At 43.7% G+C, this 18,177-nt stretch overlaps 1 protein-coding gene across 1 annotated transcript in view; it reads right to left on the bottom strand.

Annotated features, from left to right (window-relative positions):
* The window catches only part of MAP1B (microtubule associated protein 1B), a 90,511-nt gene extending 88,737 nt beyond the window's left edge, over window positions 1–1,774 (bottom strand). The window contains exon 1 of the mRNA XM_065873417.1: window positions 1,478–1,774. Within this exon, the coding sequence (XP_065729489.1) occupies window positions 1,478–1,661 (184 nt within the window). The 5' untranslated portion in view covers window positions 1,662–1,774. The remainder of the gene's footprint in view (window positions 1–1,477) is intronic.
* Between the last annotated feature and the right edge of the window lie 16,403 nt (window positions 1,775–18,177).

The raw sequence follows: 18,177 nt of genomic DNA, 5'->3' as shown, positions 1-18,177 counted from the left end.
AAAAGAACCAGGTCTGCAACTCCAGCCCCCACCCTGCAGCCTTTTGTTCTGGGGACAGGCGACCGTTTCCAAATGCAGAGGCAGACTACTAGCGTTTATTTATTTGTTTTTTTAATCTAAAACAAGGTTTTTCTCTCTTCTTAAATTTATGGGGTGGGGGCGGGCGCGGGGAACGAGGGCTGCGTGAACGCCCTTTGTCCGCCTCGGGCTGCCGTAGAGACCGCAGTGCGGACTGCACCACGCCCACCAGCCGGTGTCTCCGGGCAGAACCGCTTCAGCACCACCCCGAGAGAATAGAGCGCTGGCTGGGCCTGGGGAGGGAGTAGCGACCTCTGTCAGGGCGAGGGGAGGTCTGGGACGCCGAGGGTAAAGGGAAAGGCAGAGGACAGACTGCCTACCCGGGGACTTCGAGCGCAACAAAGCCGGGCAGGGGAGAGGTGGGGGCAGGTAGCACCCCCAAGCCCTGGCGGAGCGCACTCCCGGCCAGCCGCGCCCACTGGGGGCGCCGCAGTGCGGGGGGCAGGTGCGGCGGGCGGGGGCACTGCGGCAGCCCGGGTGGGGCTGCGGGGCGGGTCGGTCCGTTCGCCCGAGGCTGCGCCCGCCGGCCCCGCACGGCCCCGCCCAGGGTTCCAGGCAAACCGCTATTCGGCCTCTGCAGGGCGCGCCAGTAGTGCGCGCACCGGACGAGGCGCCGGCCCTACCCGCGGGCCTCCCGCCGTCCCCCTCCCTAAGCCATCACTCCCGAGGCCGAGACTTTTAAAAGGAGCCCCACCCCACAACTTGGGGGTCCCATTGTCCTTGCTAAAAGCTGCAACCAAGGCCCCAGGGGCGGTAGCGAGGCAGGCGCCTCCTGGGAAGGAGGCGCAGGCGGTTCTCCATCTCCGCATCCCTGGGGGTGGGGGGGAGCGGGCGTGGCCCTAGGACTAGCGTAGTCGTTCCAAGGAAAGAAAAGATGGGGAGGTTTTAAGCCAGCAAAGGCACTTCTCGGGGGCTGAGGTGTTTGTGGTGGGAATGATTCCCACGAGAGCCCTGGCACATGGTACTTCAGCCTGGGGTCTGCCGGCGAGGGGCAATCCCAGCATTTTGCGGGGGTGAGAGGGGGGGCTGAAAGGAGTGGCCGCATCAGCGCCCCCCCCCCTTTGGTTTCCTGCGGTTGCGGCTTTATTGTGGCCTCTGCCCCTTTGACACCTGCATCTCATTTAGCGGGAGAGGCGGTAGCCAGCTGGGATCTGCCGACCCAGCCTGGTAACGGATCCGTCAAGATTAGGAGAGGCTCTCCCACTGCGTCTCAAATCTGATAATTCGAATTATTCTCCGAAATGAGCCCAGAAAAAGAGTCTGGACCAAGTGCGGGAAGTAGCGGGGAAAGACATGGGCGCGGGGTGTGCCGGAGGAGAAAGGTGGCCGTCGCGCCCTGGGTGGGGTCGCGTTTGCGCGTCTCCCCAGACGCGTCCGCTCGGGGCGCAGGGCCTCTTACCGAGTTCGATGTTGCCGATGGCGCGTCGCAGGTGCTCCTCGGTCACAATCTCGCCCACGACCACCAGCAGGTAGAACTTGCTGTCGAGGAAGCGATGCGACAGGCTGGGCGAGGTGGTCGCCGCCGGGCTGGCGATGCTGCCGGACGGCTCAGGCTCGGTGGCTTCCACCACCACGGTCGCCATCCTGCCGGCTTGCTATGCCTCGGCGAAGTGCCGCGCTCCGGCCGCTCCTCTCCTCTGCGGCAGGAGAAAGGATTATCTCCGAAGGTGCAGTCTCCGCTCCGCCCCCTGCGTCTCCCCTCCTCCTGGCGCTGCGCGCCACCTCCCCCTCCGCCCTCTCCTAGAGCGCGCGGCGGAGAGAAGTGGGGAGTGAGAGAGGGCGGGGAGGCGGCGCCTCTTATATGGAGACTAGGCAGGGAACCGGGGAGGAGGAGGAAGAGGAGGAGGCAAGGACCACCCGGCACATCCTCACGGGGTGGCTGCCTCCGCTCTTCCAGCCGTTGGCCCAGAGCTGATGTCATCTGCAGCAAATCATCTCGCCCGCGGCCCGGAAGCTGGAGGGACGAGATGTGCGGACAATGGTCAGGGCAGGGCCGCGAGTCAAGTGGCAGGAGGACTCTAAGGGGGGAAAACACTCCCAACCTACACCCCACACCACACCCACCGCCCGCTGCAAACCCTCACCCCGCTGGTGCAGGAGAATGGGATGTGTTTCCGTTTTCAGAGTCGGGATATTTTACCTTGTCCGAGGTGCACAAGTCAGGTCTCTGCCTTGTGTCCTGTCTGCGTTGAAGCCAGGTTCTCAGGAGCTGTGTTAGCACAGCGGACCTGGGGCAGAAGGTACCCCGCCCGGGAAGATGGAACCTGTCTCTTCTTTGATGTGAATTCAGGAAGACATATTTACCAGTATTCACCACCTTCACTGTAAAGAATACATCAAAAATGCAAAACCTAAGCTTACCATTGTTCAGGCTTTGGACCTTACTCTGCAGGAGCCACTGATGAAAAAGTACTGGCTTTGTGGTGCTCGTGGGAAATGAAAAGAATGCAGATGCATTATTCCAGATACAGATTTTTCTTAATAATATGCTGAACAGATATCAGGCATAACAAAGAATAAAGAGAAGATACTGTCTCTACCCAGCCGGAGTATAGTGACTATAATATACTTTTCAGTTCCTTGGGGAACACACAAGAAAAATGATTTCATGTGACAATGATGTCTTTTAAAATACATGTAGCATTGGGAATTTTTATTGTCTTTGTCTATGTTTAGAATAACTCATAAAAATGTTGTTTAAAGGCAGCCCATCTACAACCATTTCTCACAAACACTGAATATAGCTTCTGTCCCAGGAAGGGGGTGGTGGTGGTGAAGAAGGAACAAAGCGTGCAAACACAGTACTATCATAAAAGACTGGGGGATAAGAGGCTTAGGAAAGCGGAATGGATGGAAACTAGAGTAGTCAATATAGTTTTAATACTAGAATGCATATTTTAAAAAATCACCTGGATATACTAAGACTTCCAAAGTAGCCCATGGTCTTAGCTGTTAACCACCCTGACTTATTGGTAATGTACTCTTTGCTCTTAGCTCCTTCCTGAAACCCTGACATGGTCCTAGCCCCATCCTAAATGCCGGTCTGATCAATGGGAACTAAAGATACCACCTGGCCCACAGCACGTGGGGTCTGTGACAACCTTACTGGTGAGCTGCACTCACCAGTGAGCAGTGACAAAGAGTTTCCAAGTGAGATGGTAACGGATCACATTTTGGTCAAGAGAAGGCATTCAATTGCTGTTAGAGAGATGAGGCCAGCACCAAAGCCCATAATGGGGGGAGGAGAAATGGCGAGGGCACTGTTTTCCAATTTCAGGCTTTGGAATTAGCGTCAGCTAGTGATTGTCTTCCATTTCTCTGAGCCACCATGACTTCTATTTATGTAATAGTTTTCATTAGCTCTATTTCTTTTACTTAAATTTATTTTAAATGAAATTCTTTATTGCTGTAGAGATGGAAACACTAATATTACTATAATTAGGAGGTATCCTTAAGAATAAACATAATGAAAATAAGTAAATAATAAAATTCCTGCTATACACTGTTGTTATTTGCTAAAGACTCTGACCCTGAGGTGTACCCTAAGTTAAACACAGAGGTAGCAAGTGTTAGAGAGGTATTGAAGACATACTAGCACCAGAGTCATTCTCCGTTGTCATAACAGAAGGTTGGATGAAAATAAACAACAGAAGAGCCTTTTTACTGTATGAGTTCATGCAATTAAATGCCATGACCATGAACCACCTAAGTCATTACCCACACTTTGAGAAAGAGACAAAATGGAAGAACACAGACCAGAGATGCTGACTGCCACTGTAAAACTTTGTAACTTTGGGAAAGTGACTTATTATCTTCAGTCTCTTCATCTATATACTGGGCAGAGTATATTTACAACTGTGTGAGTAACTACATAAGAGAAGAGTAAGTGATATAAATGTAAATGCCTAATACAGTGATCGGAACATAGTAAGCACTCAAGACATGATTGATGAATAGACCTCTTTTGACCAAGTTTCTCATATAATGAAGTAAAAGCACCCTTACAAAATGTGTAGGTGACATCAAGTTGGGCACAACTACCAACACCTCTGAAAGAAGAATTGAATATTAAGTGACACTACAAACAAGAAAAGTAGTTGCTCCCATCCCCATCTCAGGAAAAAAAGATACAGTCCTAAGGAAGAAGGGGAAAACGAACATATAAGAGTACCTGTGTTACCTGCTGCCACTTGACATTACCTGGGTGTCCCAAAGGCCTCTCAGGCTCAACATGCTCCAAACCCAAATTGTCTTTGGCCTCCAAACCTGATCCTCTCTCACTTTTCCTATTTCAGTGAACGGTATCACCACCTATCCTGTGATCAAGCAAAAACCTCACAGGCATCTTGGACTCCTTCCTCTCAGCCCCATGTACAATTTAGCATGGAGTCTGGTCTATTTTACCTCCTAAGTATCTTTTCAATCCTTCTACTTCTTTCCACTGTCCCCATCCTGGTCCAAGCTACCATCATCATGAGAGGTAGTAGTGTACAGGTTAGAAATTGGGTTCTGGAGTCAGACTGCCTGCTTTCAAGTCCCAGCACCATGGTTTATTAGCTGTGTGACCTTGGGCAAGATGCTTAACCACTCTATGCCTTGGTTTCCTCATTTGCACGGTAGAGATGAGTGCCCACCTCACAGACAGGGGGACAGTTTAAATACGTAAAGTGCTTAAAATAGTGCCGTATATATAATAAGCACTCAGTAAGGGTGAGTTGTTCCTGCTATTGTTAAACATTTTACTATGGAAAATTTCAAACGTATATAAAAGGAGAGAGAATAGTATAAGAAACCTCCATGTACCCATTATCCCCAATCAAATGATTTTTACAGTTTGCTTATTTAAATCAAGATCCAAATGAGATCCATATATTTCGATTGATTGATATGTCTCCTTATGTCTCCTTATGTGTTCCTACCCTTTTTTTTTTCCTTTGAAACTTCTTGTTGAATAGTAGGAACATCTGTTCTACAGAATTTCACAGTCTGAGTTTTGCTGATTGCATCTCTGTTGTGTTATTTAACATGTTCGTCCAACTCCTGAATTATCTGTATATTGATAGTTAAATCTAAAGGCTTGATCACATTCAGGTTTGATACTTTTTTGCAATTATACTTCTTGGGTGATACTGTGTTCTTCCATCAGGAAGCACATAAAAACTAGGTGACCTTGTCCTGAGGCCTAGGCAGCCACTGATGACCATTACCTAGATCCTTTATTTCATTAAAGGTCGGAATATAATAATATTCTAATTTTATTATTCTTTCTTCATTTGACAGCTGGGAGACTTCTGTTCGGAGAAATATCACCCTGTCACTTGGTTAGCCTGAGGTACACTTATGCAGGAAGGGAAAGATAAACACATGATTCTCTTTATTTACTAATTTTGAAAATAATGAATTCCATAACATCCCTCCAAAGGTGATTAATAATTTTTTGTATCATTAAGAATATAAATTAAGTCATTATTCATATTGATATTTTAATTTTTCAATCTTTGGGCAGTGATATGCTAAGATATTCCCAGCTCACCTTGAATATACCTGGCCTCAGAACATGGAATTAGCCATTTCTCTAAGGAACCCTAGTTCCTTAAGAGGGAAATTGTATTTAGAGACCATAGTCTGAATACTAGGAGTGACTTGTTGCTACTATCTTAGTCATTGTTTGTAGATATTTTCAGTGGACAGAAATAGAAAGTGAATTTTTTTTCAAGATAATAAGAGTTCATTCTGAAATTGCCAATTCAGGATCAGGACTGCAGAGATTTTGCTTACCCTTCAATTTTACAACGTATTTCCTTTGTCTTATGCCAAGAATTCCAGTTCTCAAAGTCACCAAGGGTGAAAGAATTAGAAGAACATATAATTTCTCATTTTCTTTATCTGAAAATATATACAAATTATACTCACAGGGGCTTCCCTGGTGGCGCAGTAGTTGAGAGTCCGCCTGCCGATGCAGGGGACGCGGGTTCGTGCCCCAGTCCGGGAAGATCCTACATGCCGCGGGGTGGCTGGGCCCATGAGCCATGGCCGCTGAACCTGCGCGTCTGAAGCCTGTGCTCCACAACGGGAGAGGCCACAGCAGTGAGAGGCCCGCGTACCACAAAAAAAAAAAAAAAAAAAAAATTATACTCACAGGAGTCTCAGGTCAAAATATTTTTGCCAACAACTACTAAAAGCAGTTTAAAATTTTTGCAATTACTTTTTTCCTTAGAATGTGTCACACTAGAGAACCAAAATAACCAGTTGCCAAAAACACCAAAATGGTCATTTTTCTTTTTGTTTTATTTTACAATTCGTATACAACCCTCTTAGAATAACAGAATAGCAATAAAAATGCTACTGATATCAATAGGATTACTGAAAGCAATTTAGGATTTTTTGTTTTTTGCAATTTTCTTTGTTATTAGATATATCCCACAGGGATGCAGTTTTAAAGTCACTTGAGTTAATTCCTTTTTATATATTATGCCACTAACTCAATACATAAATAGGTTCCTTTGTTACATTTTGTTCTCAGTTTTTATGAATGGATTTAAAATTTCTTCTCTTATTATAAGTGAGCTGGACCATCTTTTCATACTTTTAAGGGTGATTTGCATTTCATCTTCTGTGAGCTGTCTGCTTATATCCTTTGCCCATTTTTTTATTGGATGATTAGTGTTTTTCTTATTGATCTGTGTCTATTTTTTATACATTACGGAACTTTGCTTTTTTTCTGTAGTAAGATTTACAAATATTTTTTCTCATTTTGGCTTTTTTTTTTTTTTTGACTCTATGTATTGTAGATTTTGCCATGGGGAATATTCTTTATGTAGTTAAATTTAACTATTTTTTCATTTATTGTTTATGAGTCCTATGTTATATTTAGAAAGGCCTTTGCCATTCTGAGATTATGTAGGAAAAATTCACCCAGGAGTTTTCTAGTACTTTTAAGACTTTATTCTTAATGATTTGGATTTATCCAGATGAAGACTGGGAGACATGAATCCACTCATTTTGCCTCAGCTCCACAGCACTTTGCTGAGAGAAGATTTTGCAATGACTTGGTAACCTATCTTTCTCCCCAGCCGATTTTGAATGTGTAAGAGCAGAAACTTTGATTTCATGTTTTTATTCCCTCACCTGCCCTGCCCTTTCACCCACTTCAACTCCAGCCCCAAGCTTCACCTAGTGTCTGGCAATAAAGCAGTTCTTACTTCTGCATTTCTTGATGGCTAGAGGTAAGATTCTGCCTGTGCTGAGGTAAGACCTGCCCAGGAAGTGGCTGAAACGGGTCTGGGAAGTTCTCGGCCAGGCTTCTCATTAAGCTCAGGCCCTTACCAAGTACAAGTGCCCAGTGAGTCATACAAACACATGTAGAGGATGGCATCCTGAGGGAAAGAGAATTATAGTGGAAATAGCCAAGGCTGCTTGGAGACGGAGCTCCTCGGCTGGCACTGCAGACAAACTGCCGGGGCCACAGTAAACAGCAAAGCAATAACAAGCCGGCTTGGTGGGAAGCTGCAGACATAAATGCAAGCTCCCTTCCCGGGCCACAGGCAAACGGCCCCTGCCCCAGCCAGATCCAGCCAGCTTACAGTCAGGGAAGCCATCCCTCGCTGGCAGAGGTGCTCCGGGGTTGGGGTGAGGGGTGCTGTCTGGGGACTCTTGGGGAAACCTCCGGATGGCCCCAGGCCCAGGGAGAAGTGGCTCGCTGAGCACTGGGAGCCACAGCTGAGCACCTGTAATCCGCCGCAGTGCTCTAGGCCCAGGAGGGCACAGAGAGTTGGCTCAGGTGAGTCAGGAAAGTAACACATGCACACACACACGTGGTGGAAGGCAGCAGAAAGGAATGCCCCGAGAGGGTCCGGCTTGCTCCAAGGAACGTGGAGAAAGAAGTAGGTGGCATCCGGATGGGAGGACCAGGAAAACGAAGAAGGAGGAAATGGCAGGAGGCCTCCAGCAGCCTGTGAGTGTGTGCTCAGCCTCAGGAGAGGAGAGGACCTGAGGCCACTTTGTGAGGCTATTAGGAAGAAGGCAGGGGGGTGGGGTTATAGGCAGAATAATGCCCCCCACAAAACATTCATGTCTTAATCCCTGGAATGGGTGAATATGTTACTTTACCTGGCAAAAAAGACTTTGCAGATGTAATTAAGCTCAGGATTTTGAGATGGGGAGATAACCCTGAATTATTTGGGTGGGCCCAGTATAATCACAAAGGTCTTTATAAGAGGGAGGCAGGAGTTTCTGAGTTAGAGAAGGAGATGTGATGATGGAAGAGAGATGTGATGAGCTGAGAAAGACAGAGACAGAGGGATTGAGATTTGAAGGTACTCCGCTGGTTTTGAAGATGGGGGAAGAAGGCCACGAGCCAAGGAACGTGGGTGGCCTCTAGAAGCTGGAAAAGACACGCAAATGGATTCCCCCCTTGAAGTTCCAGAAGGAACGAACCTCTGCTTGACACCTTGATTTTAGGGCTTCCGACCCCTAAAACTGTAAACGAATCCATCTGTGTTGTTTTAAGCCACTAAACTTGTGGTAATTTGTTAACACAGGTAACACTTTGGGAACCTAATTCTTTGTGTCATGCCTTCTGGGAAGCTCTCATGTAGCCTGGCATCCTGGATGGCTATGTCCCAGTCCCACCCATTGTGGGCTGGGTCATGGGGAGAATGGGTCTGAGAATGAAGGATTGGGACTGTTTGTGAAGCTGCCTGATGCAGCATCTCTCATCTTTGTGCTTCTCATAGAGCACATTCAGAGTACAAGGTATTCACCCTCTAAATAGGTTGGAGCTGGGCAAAAACATCTGAAAACCACTGGGATTTAAAATAGCGATACAATCAAAGTTGCCCTTTAGAAAACTGTGGGCCATCTATCTCGAATCCCATAGTCAGCAAGTATCCGATTTCCCATTAGATGGTATTCAAGTTTTGCCATTTCTGAAAAGAGTTTGGTTCTGTTTAGAATTCCATAGTTGCTTATGGATTAGTTACTTCAGAGATGGATTCCTTCTGTGTGTACGTGTGAGAAGTTTTTAAAAGTGATAGGAAAAAAAAGGGAAATCATATACAGACAAGCAGAATAAAAGAAAGTTTTCCAAGATGTGATATCAGTGCACAAAGGGATAGTCCTTTATTAAGTCACTCATACATTTGTTCAGTCAGCATGTCTTTAATAACCACCTACCATGTACCAGATACTATTGTATTTCCTCAAGATGCAATGATGAGAAAAACAAGCTTGGTCCCTACCCTCATAGAGCTTACTCTCCAGAAGGGAAGAAGTACAGATACGGAAAACCAGGGAAAGGGGAGAAACGGCATCTTAAACATTCTTTAGATGATAATAAAGGAAGGTTCACTGGACAAAATGTCTCTGAAAGAACTGTGAAGTGGCACAGATTCAGTGTGGAATGAGATGGCATCTTGAATGCCCTTGAACCACCGTTTCTCCATCCACACCAGGGAGTGAGAAGCTGGCCGCTAGTGGACCATGACAGAAGAAAGAGCCAACTGCCAGTGAGAAGTGTGGAGAATCTGCCAGAACTAAAGGGGTGTGGGATGATGACCAGACTCAGAACAGCCCCCGTGTAACTGGGCATTTGTACTGCCTTCACAGCTTGTAGCAGGCTTCAGAAACATTGTCTCTCTCAATTCCCATGCTTCCATTTTCCAGGACACAACACCGGCACAGGGAGGTCATTAGGACCATCACTAACAGGTATTATTATAACCTGGAGGCAACATGACTATATTGTTGTTTCTCAGCCTTTTAAACCATATGCCCTCCTGTGGCAAATATAAAAATCGACTGCCTTTTAAGTATTTGAAACTCCAAAATGTATTAATCATCAGGATTACAAACAAAACAAAACAAATGGTAATTGTAAAAGAAGGTTCTGATTTGATCTGGAAAAGCATTTGACCTTAATCATGACAGCAGCATGAAGGAGGGGCACACAGCAGGGAAGCATGCAAGAGGGGGCTACTTAGGTCATGTGAATACGAAGGTCACTGTGCTAGTCTTTGAGCCACACGTGCCGTCCCCTGAGATTTTCATCCACCACCCCCCTCACTGTCACCAATGAGATGACCCCAATAAGTGATTACTGACAGCGAGGAGGTTAGACCTTTCATCCTAAAAAATAATTATTAAATATTAATAATGACTAAATATTCAATCATCATATTTGATGGAAAAATGTCACATTACCTAAATATAAATGATCTCTGAAAACTTCACTAACATTACGTTCAAGCATGGCATAGAGGTTTATCAAGTGAGTTTATAGTCAGGTTGCCTGACTTCCAAGCCCAGCCCCACCTTTTATTAGCCGTGTGTATTAGACAAGCTACCTCACCTCATTGTGTCTCAATCTCCTCATTTGAAAACTGTACACAACTATCATTTCTATAACATAGAATTCAGTCATCCATTCATTTACTCCTTCAGCGTTTACTACACACACACTGGGTGTCAGACACAGTGCTAGTTGCTGGGGATACAGTATGTTAACCGTCTAATGTCCTTTTAAATCTTTTAGGAGATACAGGTGGTGTCCACAGTTCCAGAGTTGACCTTATTTTTAAACGACTTAGTTTTACTGGTTTGACATATTTTTGCCGCTTTTTTGGTTTGTTTTTGATAATACCTTAAAGTACAATAGACTATAAAAAATGTCACACTATAATCCACCCATGGTTGTATTATTTTGTCCTTTCAGAGTCTCAGGAACCACAAAAGATATAGACAAGCAAAACAACATGCAACATATAATGCAGAAGATATACTGATAAAGCAACATGCAGGCAGACTTACAAACAGAAGCTGACTAAACAATCTCTGGGGTGCCCTATAAATGTTTATGAATAAATAGAGCCCTTCAGATGGTTTGTGAAGTGTAGCAATACAGCCTTGGCCACTGCGTTTTCCTCACAGTGAATCCTAATTCTATAATATGTAACAGCAGCCTGCCATCCAAAGATTGCAGTCACGTGATTGCGGGTGGCTTTCTGTTCCAAGATACCAATTAAACAGAGCCCAACCTCTGAGCCAGAAATATTTGTTTCTGCTGCTTCTGAACTCCTACCAAAAAGAGAAAAAATCACTCTCAGAAGCTCTGTTCCAGCTCATGAATACCCATGGGATAGACCAGGGGCGTTGAGTATGAACATGCCTCTTAGAGTTGCTGGTTACCTGGTCTTCAGGACACATGCCTACCTTGGCCTCTGCCAACATCTCACTCCTGGTGGAGTTTTCCAGGGCATTTGATTGAAAGGTTTTCTTTAGTGTGATGTGAAGATTCTATTAAAGAGAATGGAAATGAGAAAACAGGAAACCATGACCATATGGCAAACATGACAAAGAAGCCACCAAGATGTGGAGAAGTTGACATTACAATCTATGACACTCTTAGAGGAAATCACTGTTGGATATAACCTGAATTCATGAGATAACTATCACTGATCGGGGTGAAAACAGTATTTATAAAGAATATAAGGCTTTAAACTTTAACATGTAATATTTCAAATTCAAATCAGACTTTAAATATCTCATTAGAATTCTTTTAAACATGAAAAAATCTTTTAAAGATAGTCTGAATTTTGGCTTAAGTTTAGAGATATTATGGAATGTAGATTACAACTTCTAATTAAATATTTGTGCCAACTTATTAAGGTGGTTCTTTTAAACTTTCCATAAATATCTACAGCATGCCAGAGACTATTTCCACCTTCCCCCCTTTATTAGTATTATGTATACTTGACAGAGAGTCCATTTTTAACCCTTCACTGCACATATATGCTCGTTTTATTGAAATGATCATATAAGCAGAACAATCTAGGTTATCACGAACTAGTCTCTAGCTCTGCCAAGTAACTTTTATTTTCATAAACGAGCCATACTCTCTTTTTCCTCTGGACCTTTGCATCAGCTCCTCCTTCTATCCTAAACATCTTACCCCTCTTACTATGCTAGCTTCTCATCCATCAAGTCCTAGCATAGAGATAACTTCCTCCAGGGAGCCTTCTCTGACTCTCCAAGACTGGGCTGGATCCCCTAGTCCCCCATGTTATCTTGTGCTGCTTCCTATCAAAGTCCATATAGAATAGGTTAGAATTAGTGACTTATAGCTCTGTGTCTTCTTTCTAGACCAGTGGTTCTTAAAGTTTTTGGACTCAGAGTATTTGGTACTCTTAAAAATTATTAAGGACCCTGAAGAGCTTTTGTAAATGTGGGTATCACTATCGATATTTATTGTATTAGAAATTAAAATGGGGAAATTCTTAAAATATTTTTATCAATTCATTTAAAAATAATGGTAATAAACTTATTACATGTTAACATCTAAGGACATGTTTTTATGAAAATTATATTTTTCAAAACAAAAATTTCAGAGAAAAAATGGCATTGTTATAATTTTTAAATGGCATTGTTATACATTTGTACATGGACTCTGCTGTCTGCCTTTGCATTCAATATGTTGCAATAAATTCTTTTGGTTGAAGTATATGAGGAGAATCCAGTTTCACACAGATAGCTGGAAAAGGGAAAGATATTTTTATAACCTTTTCAGGTAACTGTGGATATGCTTCTTTGATACTACGCTAAAACTCAACAAGTGGTAGATTCTTAAAGTTTACGTTCGATGTGTAACGTGAAAGCGAAATCAATGCACTTTTTGTATTTTGTTACATTAAAATCCATTTTGTCTATTCTTCACTTTGAGTGAAATTTTTTATCCATGCGTGATTTTGTAACATACATTTTGGCAATCTGGAAAAGATTGGTTCACTGAATTATACACATCATTCTAATTTGATGATTTCATTATATAATATTAAAAAATTCTTAGTATCATTCTCATCAAACATATCTTTCATTATTGGGAAGGTGCAAGCTCTAGTTTTCCAAAACTCAAAGTGTCATCTGAAAGCTCAAGTTATATTATTGGCAACCAATAATACAGGTTGTTTTCTTGAAGTGATTTTCTCACTTTTGACAAAACTTCTGCCAAATACCCGAGTTTGAACACAGTTTATATGTCAATCATCCTTTCAAGTGAAAACTGTGTTCCATTAAAAAAGTGGCTAGTTCAGCTTGTAATTCAAGCAATCACACAAGCGTTTTTCCTCTAGACAACTATTGTACTTCAACATGCAGCAAAAGTGATTCATGCATAACTCCCATTTCATTACACAGAATATTAAAAAGATATATATTTCAGGTTGAAATTTAATAAAATTAACCAGTTTTCCTGCTATGTCAAGGACATTCTGCAGTGAAAGTGTTGTTTGTTTGTTTTTGTTTTTTTCTGTGCATGGGGGGGTGAATGGTACAATGATTACTAGTATGTGTGGTGCCACTGTCCTGATTCACGCTAAGGAACCAGCAGTTTTACTCACCATTACTTTTGCACTATAAGTGAAAATGCCAAAACAGTGGGAAAAAAGCAAATGCCATCTTAGTATGTATTATTAATAAAAATAGCTTTCATCTTGAACATAGCCTGGAAGGATCTTGTGGACCCCTATGGGTTCCCTGACCATATTTTGAAAGCTCTGGCTTAGAATGTGAGTTGTTTTCTTTTTTTATAAATTTTTTTATTTATTCATTTTTGGCTGTGTTCAGTCTTCGTTGCTGCGTGCGGGCTTTCTCTAGTTGCAGCAAGAGGGGGCTACTCTTTGTTGCGGTGCGCGGGCTTCTCATTGCAGTGGCTTCTCTTGTTGCAGAGCACAGGATCTAGGTGCGCAGGCTTCAGTAGTTGTGGCTCGTGGGCTCAGTAGTTGTGGCTCGTGGGCTCTAGAGTGCAGGCTCAGTAGTTGTGGCACACGGACTTAGTTGCTCCACGGCATGTGGGATCTTCCCAGACAAGGGCTCGAACCCGTGTCCCCTGCATTGGCAGACAGATTCTTAACCACCAAGGAAGTCCCAGAATGTGAATTTCTTGAGAGCAGGAACTGCTGTCTCAGTATCTGTGTGTCCCCAAGACCTGCCTAGCACAGTACTTGGCACATAAATAAATATATTCAGTAAAGATTTGCTGAATGAATGAATAACTCAGCTTAATTTTCTGTTTGGCTAAACATCTATCTCCACTTGTACACAGAATGTTCTGAACCTAACTTATCTTTCTTTGATGACTCAGGTTTATCACTGTGAACATTAGCTGAAACACAGTGACAGCTCTTGGGATTTTGTCCCTGTAATAAATTGTCAAATATCTACTTCATATAGGTAATTTCACTGGCTGGTTCTTGGTTTGTTTACCTCCTTCATTGCTGATGAGATTTCAGCTATCACTGATGATGATAATGTTATAACCTTGAAGAAATATCTCTAACTCCCTCTTTTTTATGCAGTGTTTTTTGTTTTTAGGTTTTTGGTTTTTTTTGCAGTACGCAGGCCTCTCACTGTTGTGGCCTCTCCCGTTGTGGAGCACAGGCTCCGGACGCGCAGGCTCAGCGGCCATGGCTCACGGGCCCAGCCGCTTCGTGGCATGTAGGATCCTCCCGGTCCGAGGCACGAACCCGTGTCCCCTGCATCGGCAGGCAGACTCTCAACCACTGCGCCACCAGGGAAGCCCCTATGTAGTGTTTAATCTGTAAGTTTACAATGGTAAATCAACTAGGCCAAAACAGATTCTGAGCTGCCACTTGAATCAAGTGCATGAGCTTTAGTGCATAGATTTTCCAAAATGTATTTGCTTAACCAGAGGCCTCTTTTACTTATTTAGTTATTTTAATTTTTTTGTGGTCCTGAGCCAACCCCTGTCTCCCTGAGATTTCAGGATAGCTGAGTTTTGTATAGATAAAGTTTTGCTGTATGTGTGATTGAAAAAAATATCCCAAATTCACCAACTTATAATTCAAGGTAAATAAAACCATATGTCTGTTGTTACTGAGATGAAGGTAGGTGTTATTTTGAGAACTCTTCAAATTGCCATAATTTAAAAAAATTCAAATTATTGGAATAGGGGAAAAGGAGCTACAATGGGCAGAAGATCTGCTTAAACAGAATGTGAACTTCACTGCTTGCTTCATCTTTAAAAATTTCATTTCAAACTTGTGAACTCAGCTTGTACTGTATTGCTTTATATTTAGTCATATTGTTTTGTAAGGTGGTTACAACTTAATGGCATTTTAAACTCATTTTAAAATACCACTTTTAAAAGTGACATCAATGCTTTGTGCTAATTCCGTTTTAAGAACTATTTTCAAAGAGGAGGTTGTTGTATGAAGTGTACCAGGCCTAAAAAATGTGCTCACAGAATACTGACTGTGACTTCTAAATGTACAGATAGCAAACTGTAACAAACATTTTTTTAGATAATTTAACAACATTTTCATGGTCAGTGATTACATCACTTCTCACATCTATCTTAGTTAGTCTAGAAACAGAGAAGGCAACTTACCTGTCACACACCTTCCTTTGCAGTGGTAACTCCAGGATATTATGCAAGAAAAGGGAATTGTCCAGATTTCAGGTTTGAATGAGGAGCAAAGTTGTGAGTTAAGGCTGTAATTAGCTCGTCTAACAAAGAATAAAAGGCAGCTGGGCTCTAGCCTTTGCTTTTCCCAGGGGAGGGATTCCCCCATCACTGGTGAGGGCTCACCGATTTCCATTTTTCTTGAGCTTTGAGGTCTCTGGGATGGTGAAGAGAGTTGTGAAGGTCCAGCTCTTTGCCTTGAGATCTCCAGTGAACCTGGGTCAACCTAGGGGTGGAGGAGCTGGTAGAGTGGTCTCTGCTATTGTCATCTGCTATTGTAGGAACATGGCATTAAAAACAAAAATCTTGGTTGCTGCCATACTTCCAAAGGTCTGGAGATGTAGCAGGTCTTGTTTTTAGGCAGCCAATTGCAAACAATTAGCCTGATCAGGAACTCACCCAAGTTCTCTCCTTCCAAGGCTACACCTGTGAGATTAAGATTTGTCTAAAGACAATCAGTGAACCTCAGGTACAATATGCACTAAGTTCCCAGTGCTCTTAAAGTCAGAGCAAATACTTAAAATCAGCTGAAAGCTGGGTTCTCAAAGGCTTCCGTGCCCACTTTCAAGCCTCAAATAGTGGGATTTACCAGGTCATCAAACTGTTAAATTCCTTTTGGGGGAGGATGTGTCTATTGTATCAGAAGAGTCCCCTAAATGTGGGACTGAATGCTCAAACAAGGCCTTCCATTCCTAAAAAAAAATACTCTTCATGGTGGAAACCCAGTGTATAGCAGGCCTGGGTCTGGGCTTCTCTCTGTTGAGAAAATGATACAGTACTCTAAACTGCTGGCCTCTCTGCCAGACAGCCCCTCTGCTTCAATGCAGTTCCACTGGGCATAGGAAAACACAGCCGTTCATTAAAAATCAAACAGCACGGGAGTGGACACATGGCAAACTTTGGAAGAGCCAGGATGTGTCTACCATGGATAGATTCCTTCTAGACTCACCTTGACCTAAAAGCCAATCAGGTTTCCAAGGGGTGGGGGACTATTAGCTGGTGTGAAATGCTCAAACCTTGACTTCAATGTAATTTAACATAGCACTTGTTAACAGTTGAGCTTCAATATTCCAAGTCGACTCAACAAAAAGATTTGTTTTACCGTGAAAGGGTAATAAAGAGAGTATTTCCTAGACCAGGATCGAGTTCTAGGGGCCCCCATCCTGCCTGGCCCCCTGTGAACCAGAAGCAGATGCAAAGTCTCAGCGTACAAATATGAGGTGTCCTGGGTTCTGAAACCCAAATCAAGAAAGCACAAGAGGGCTCCCCTGGTGGTGCAGTGGTTGAGAGTCTGCCTGCCGATGCAGGGGACGCGGGTTCGTGCCCTGGTCCGGAAAGATCCCGCATGCCACGGAGCGGCTGGGCCCGTGAGCCATGGCCGCTGAGCCTGCGCGTCCGGAGCCTGTGCTCCACAACGGGAGAGGCCACAGCAGTGAGTGGCCCACATACCACAAAAAAAAAAAGAAAGCACAAGAGTTTCTACAGGTTCAATACCAAAAGCTCAATTTTTAATAGTAATTGCATCTTAATTTTTACTGAACTCTTACAATGTGCATGGCACTTATGCCAAGTTTATGGGGATTATCTCATTTGAACCTTCAGATATCCCTAGAAAATGGGTGCCACTCATGAACTGAACATATATTTCTTGGGTGCCCTTACGGAGTTGTTATGTGCAACAGTGAACAGGGTGATAAAGTACCTGCTCGAATAGTGCTTACTTTCCAGTGGAGAGGGACGGACAATGAACAAATGGATCCTTCTAACCAGTAAACATTACTGATGACCTACTATGTGCCAAGTGTTCTGCTAAGCACTCAGGATACAGCAGTGACCCAAACAAACAAAAATGTCTGCCTTCACAGAGCTATATTCTAGTGGAGAAAAGACAGACAGTAAACTAAAGGAGGAAGTAAATTAAATGGTATGCTATAAGTGCCAAGAAGAAAAATAAAGCAGGGAAGGGGAATCGGGGAGACATAGGGTATAATTTTACATAAGGAGTAAGGTGAGTTCTTACTGAGTGAGTGTGAAATCAGTGTGTAAACAAGTAAACAAGATAATTTCAAAGAGTAGCAAACTTTGTGAAGACCGTAGATCAGAATAAAAAGACGAACTTGAGTTTGCGGGAGAAGCTACTTGAGATTGTCTGGCCAAGGAAGGTATGATTGTATGGCGAAGGGTGATAGTTGAGTGAAGCCTGCAGGGTGAAAAGGAACCAGCCATGGGAAGAACAGTGGGGAGAGCCTTCCGGAAGGTCTGAGATGGGATTGAGTTCAGGGTGTGTGAGAAACAGAAGAAGGCAACATAGCGTGTGAGTGATGAACACAGGGCAAGTGATGAACAAACATGCAAGTAGTGCATGCTCTCATTAGCCCATCTTCCAGATGAAGAAAACGAGGCTCAGAGAGGTGCTGTCAAGGTCAACAGTGTTGGGATTCCACTGGCTCTGAGGCTCATGTTTATAACTGTCCACACGTGCTCACCCCATCCTGGCGGCACACAGCTAGTGAACAGTTACAGGCTACAGAACAGGCGTGTAAGCAAACATTACGTGCCAGTCCAGTTGCCCCGTGGGGACGTTAGAACAGAAATACACCCAGGTTTGTGGTTTCCATACAGGC

This window comes from Phocoena phocoena, chromosome 3, assembly GCF_963924675.1.
Source record: "Phocoena phocoena chromosome 3, mPhoPho1.1, whole genome shotgun sequence".
NCBI lineage: Eukaryota > Metazoa > Chordata > Mammalia > Artiodactyla > Phocoenidae > Phocoena > Phocoena phocoena.
Note: the sequence above shows the minus strand (reverse complement) of the source record. Positions and strands in the feature narration are given on the sequence as shown.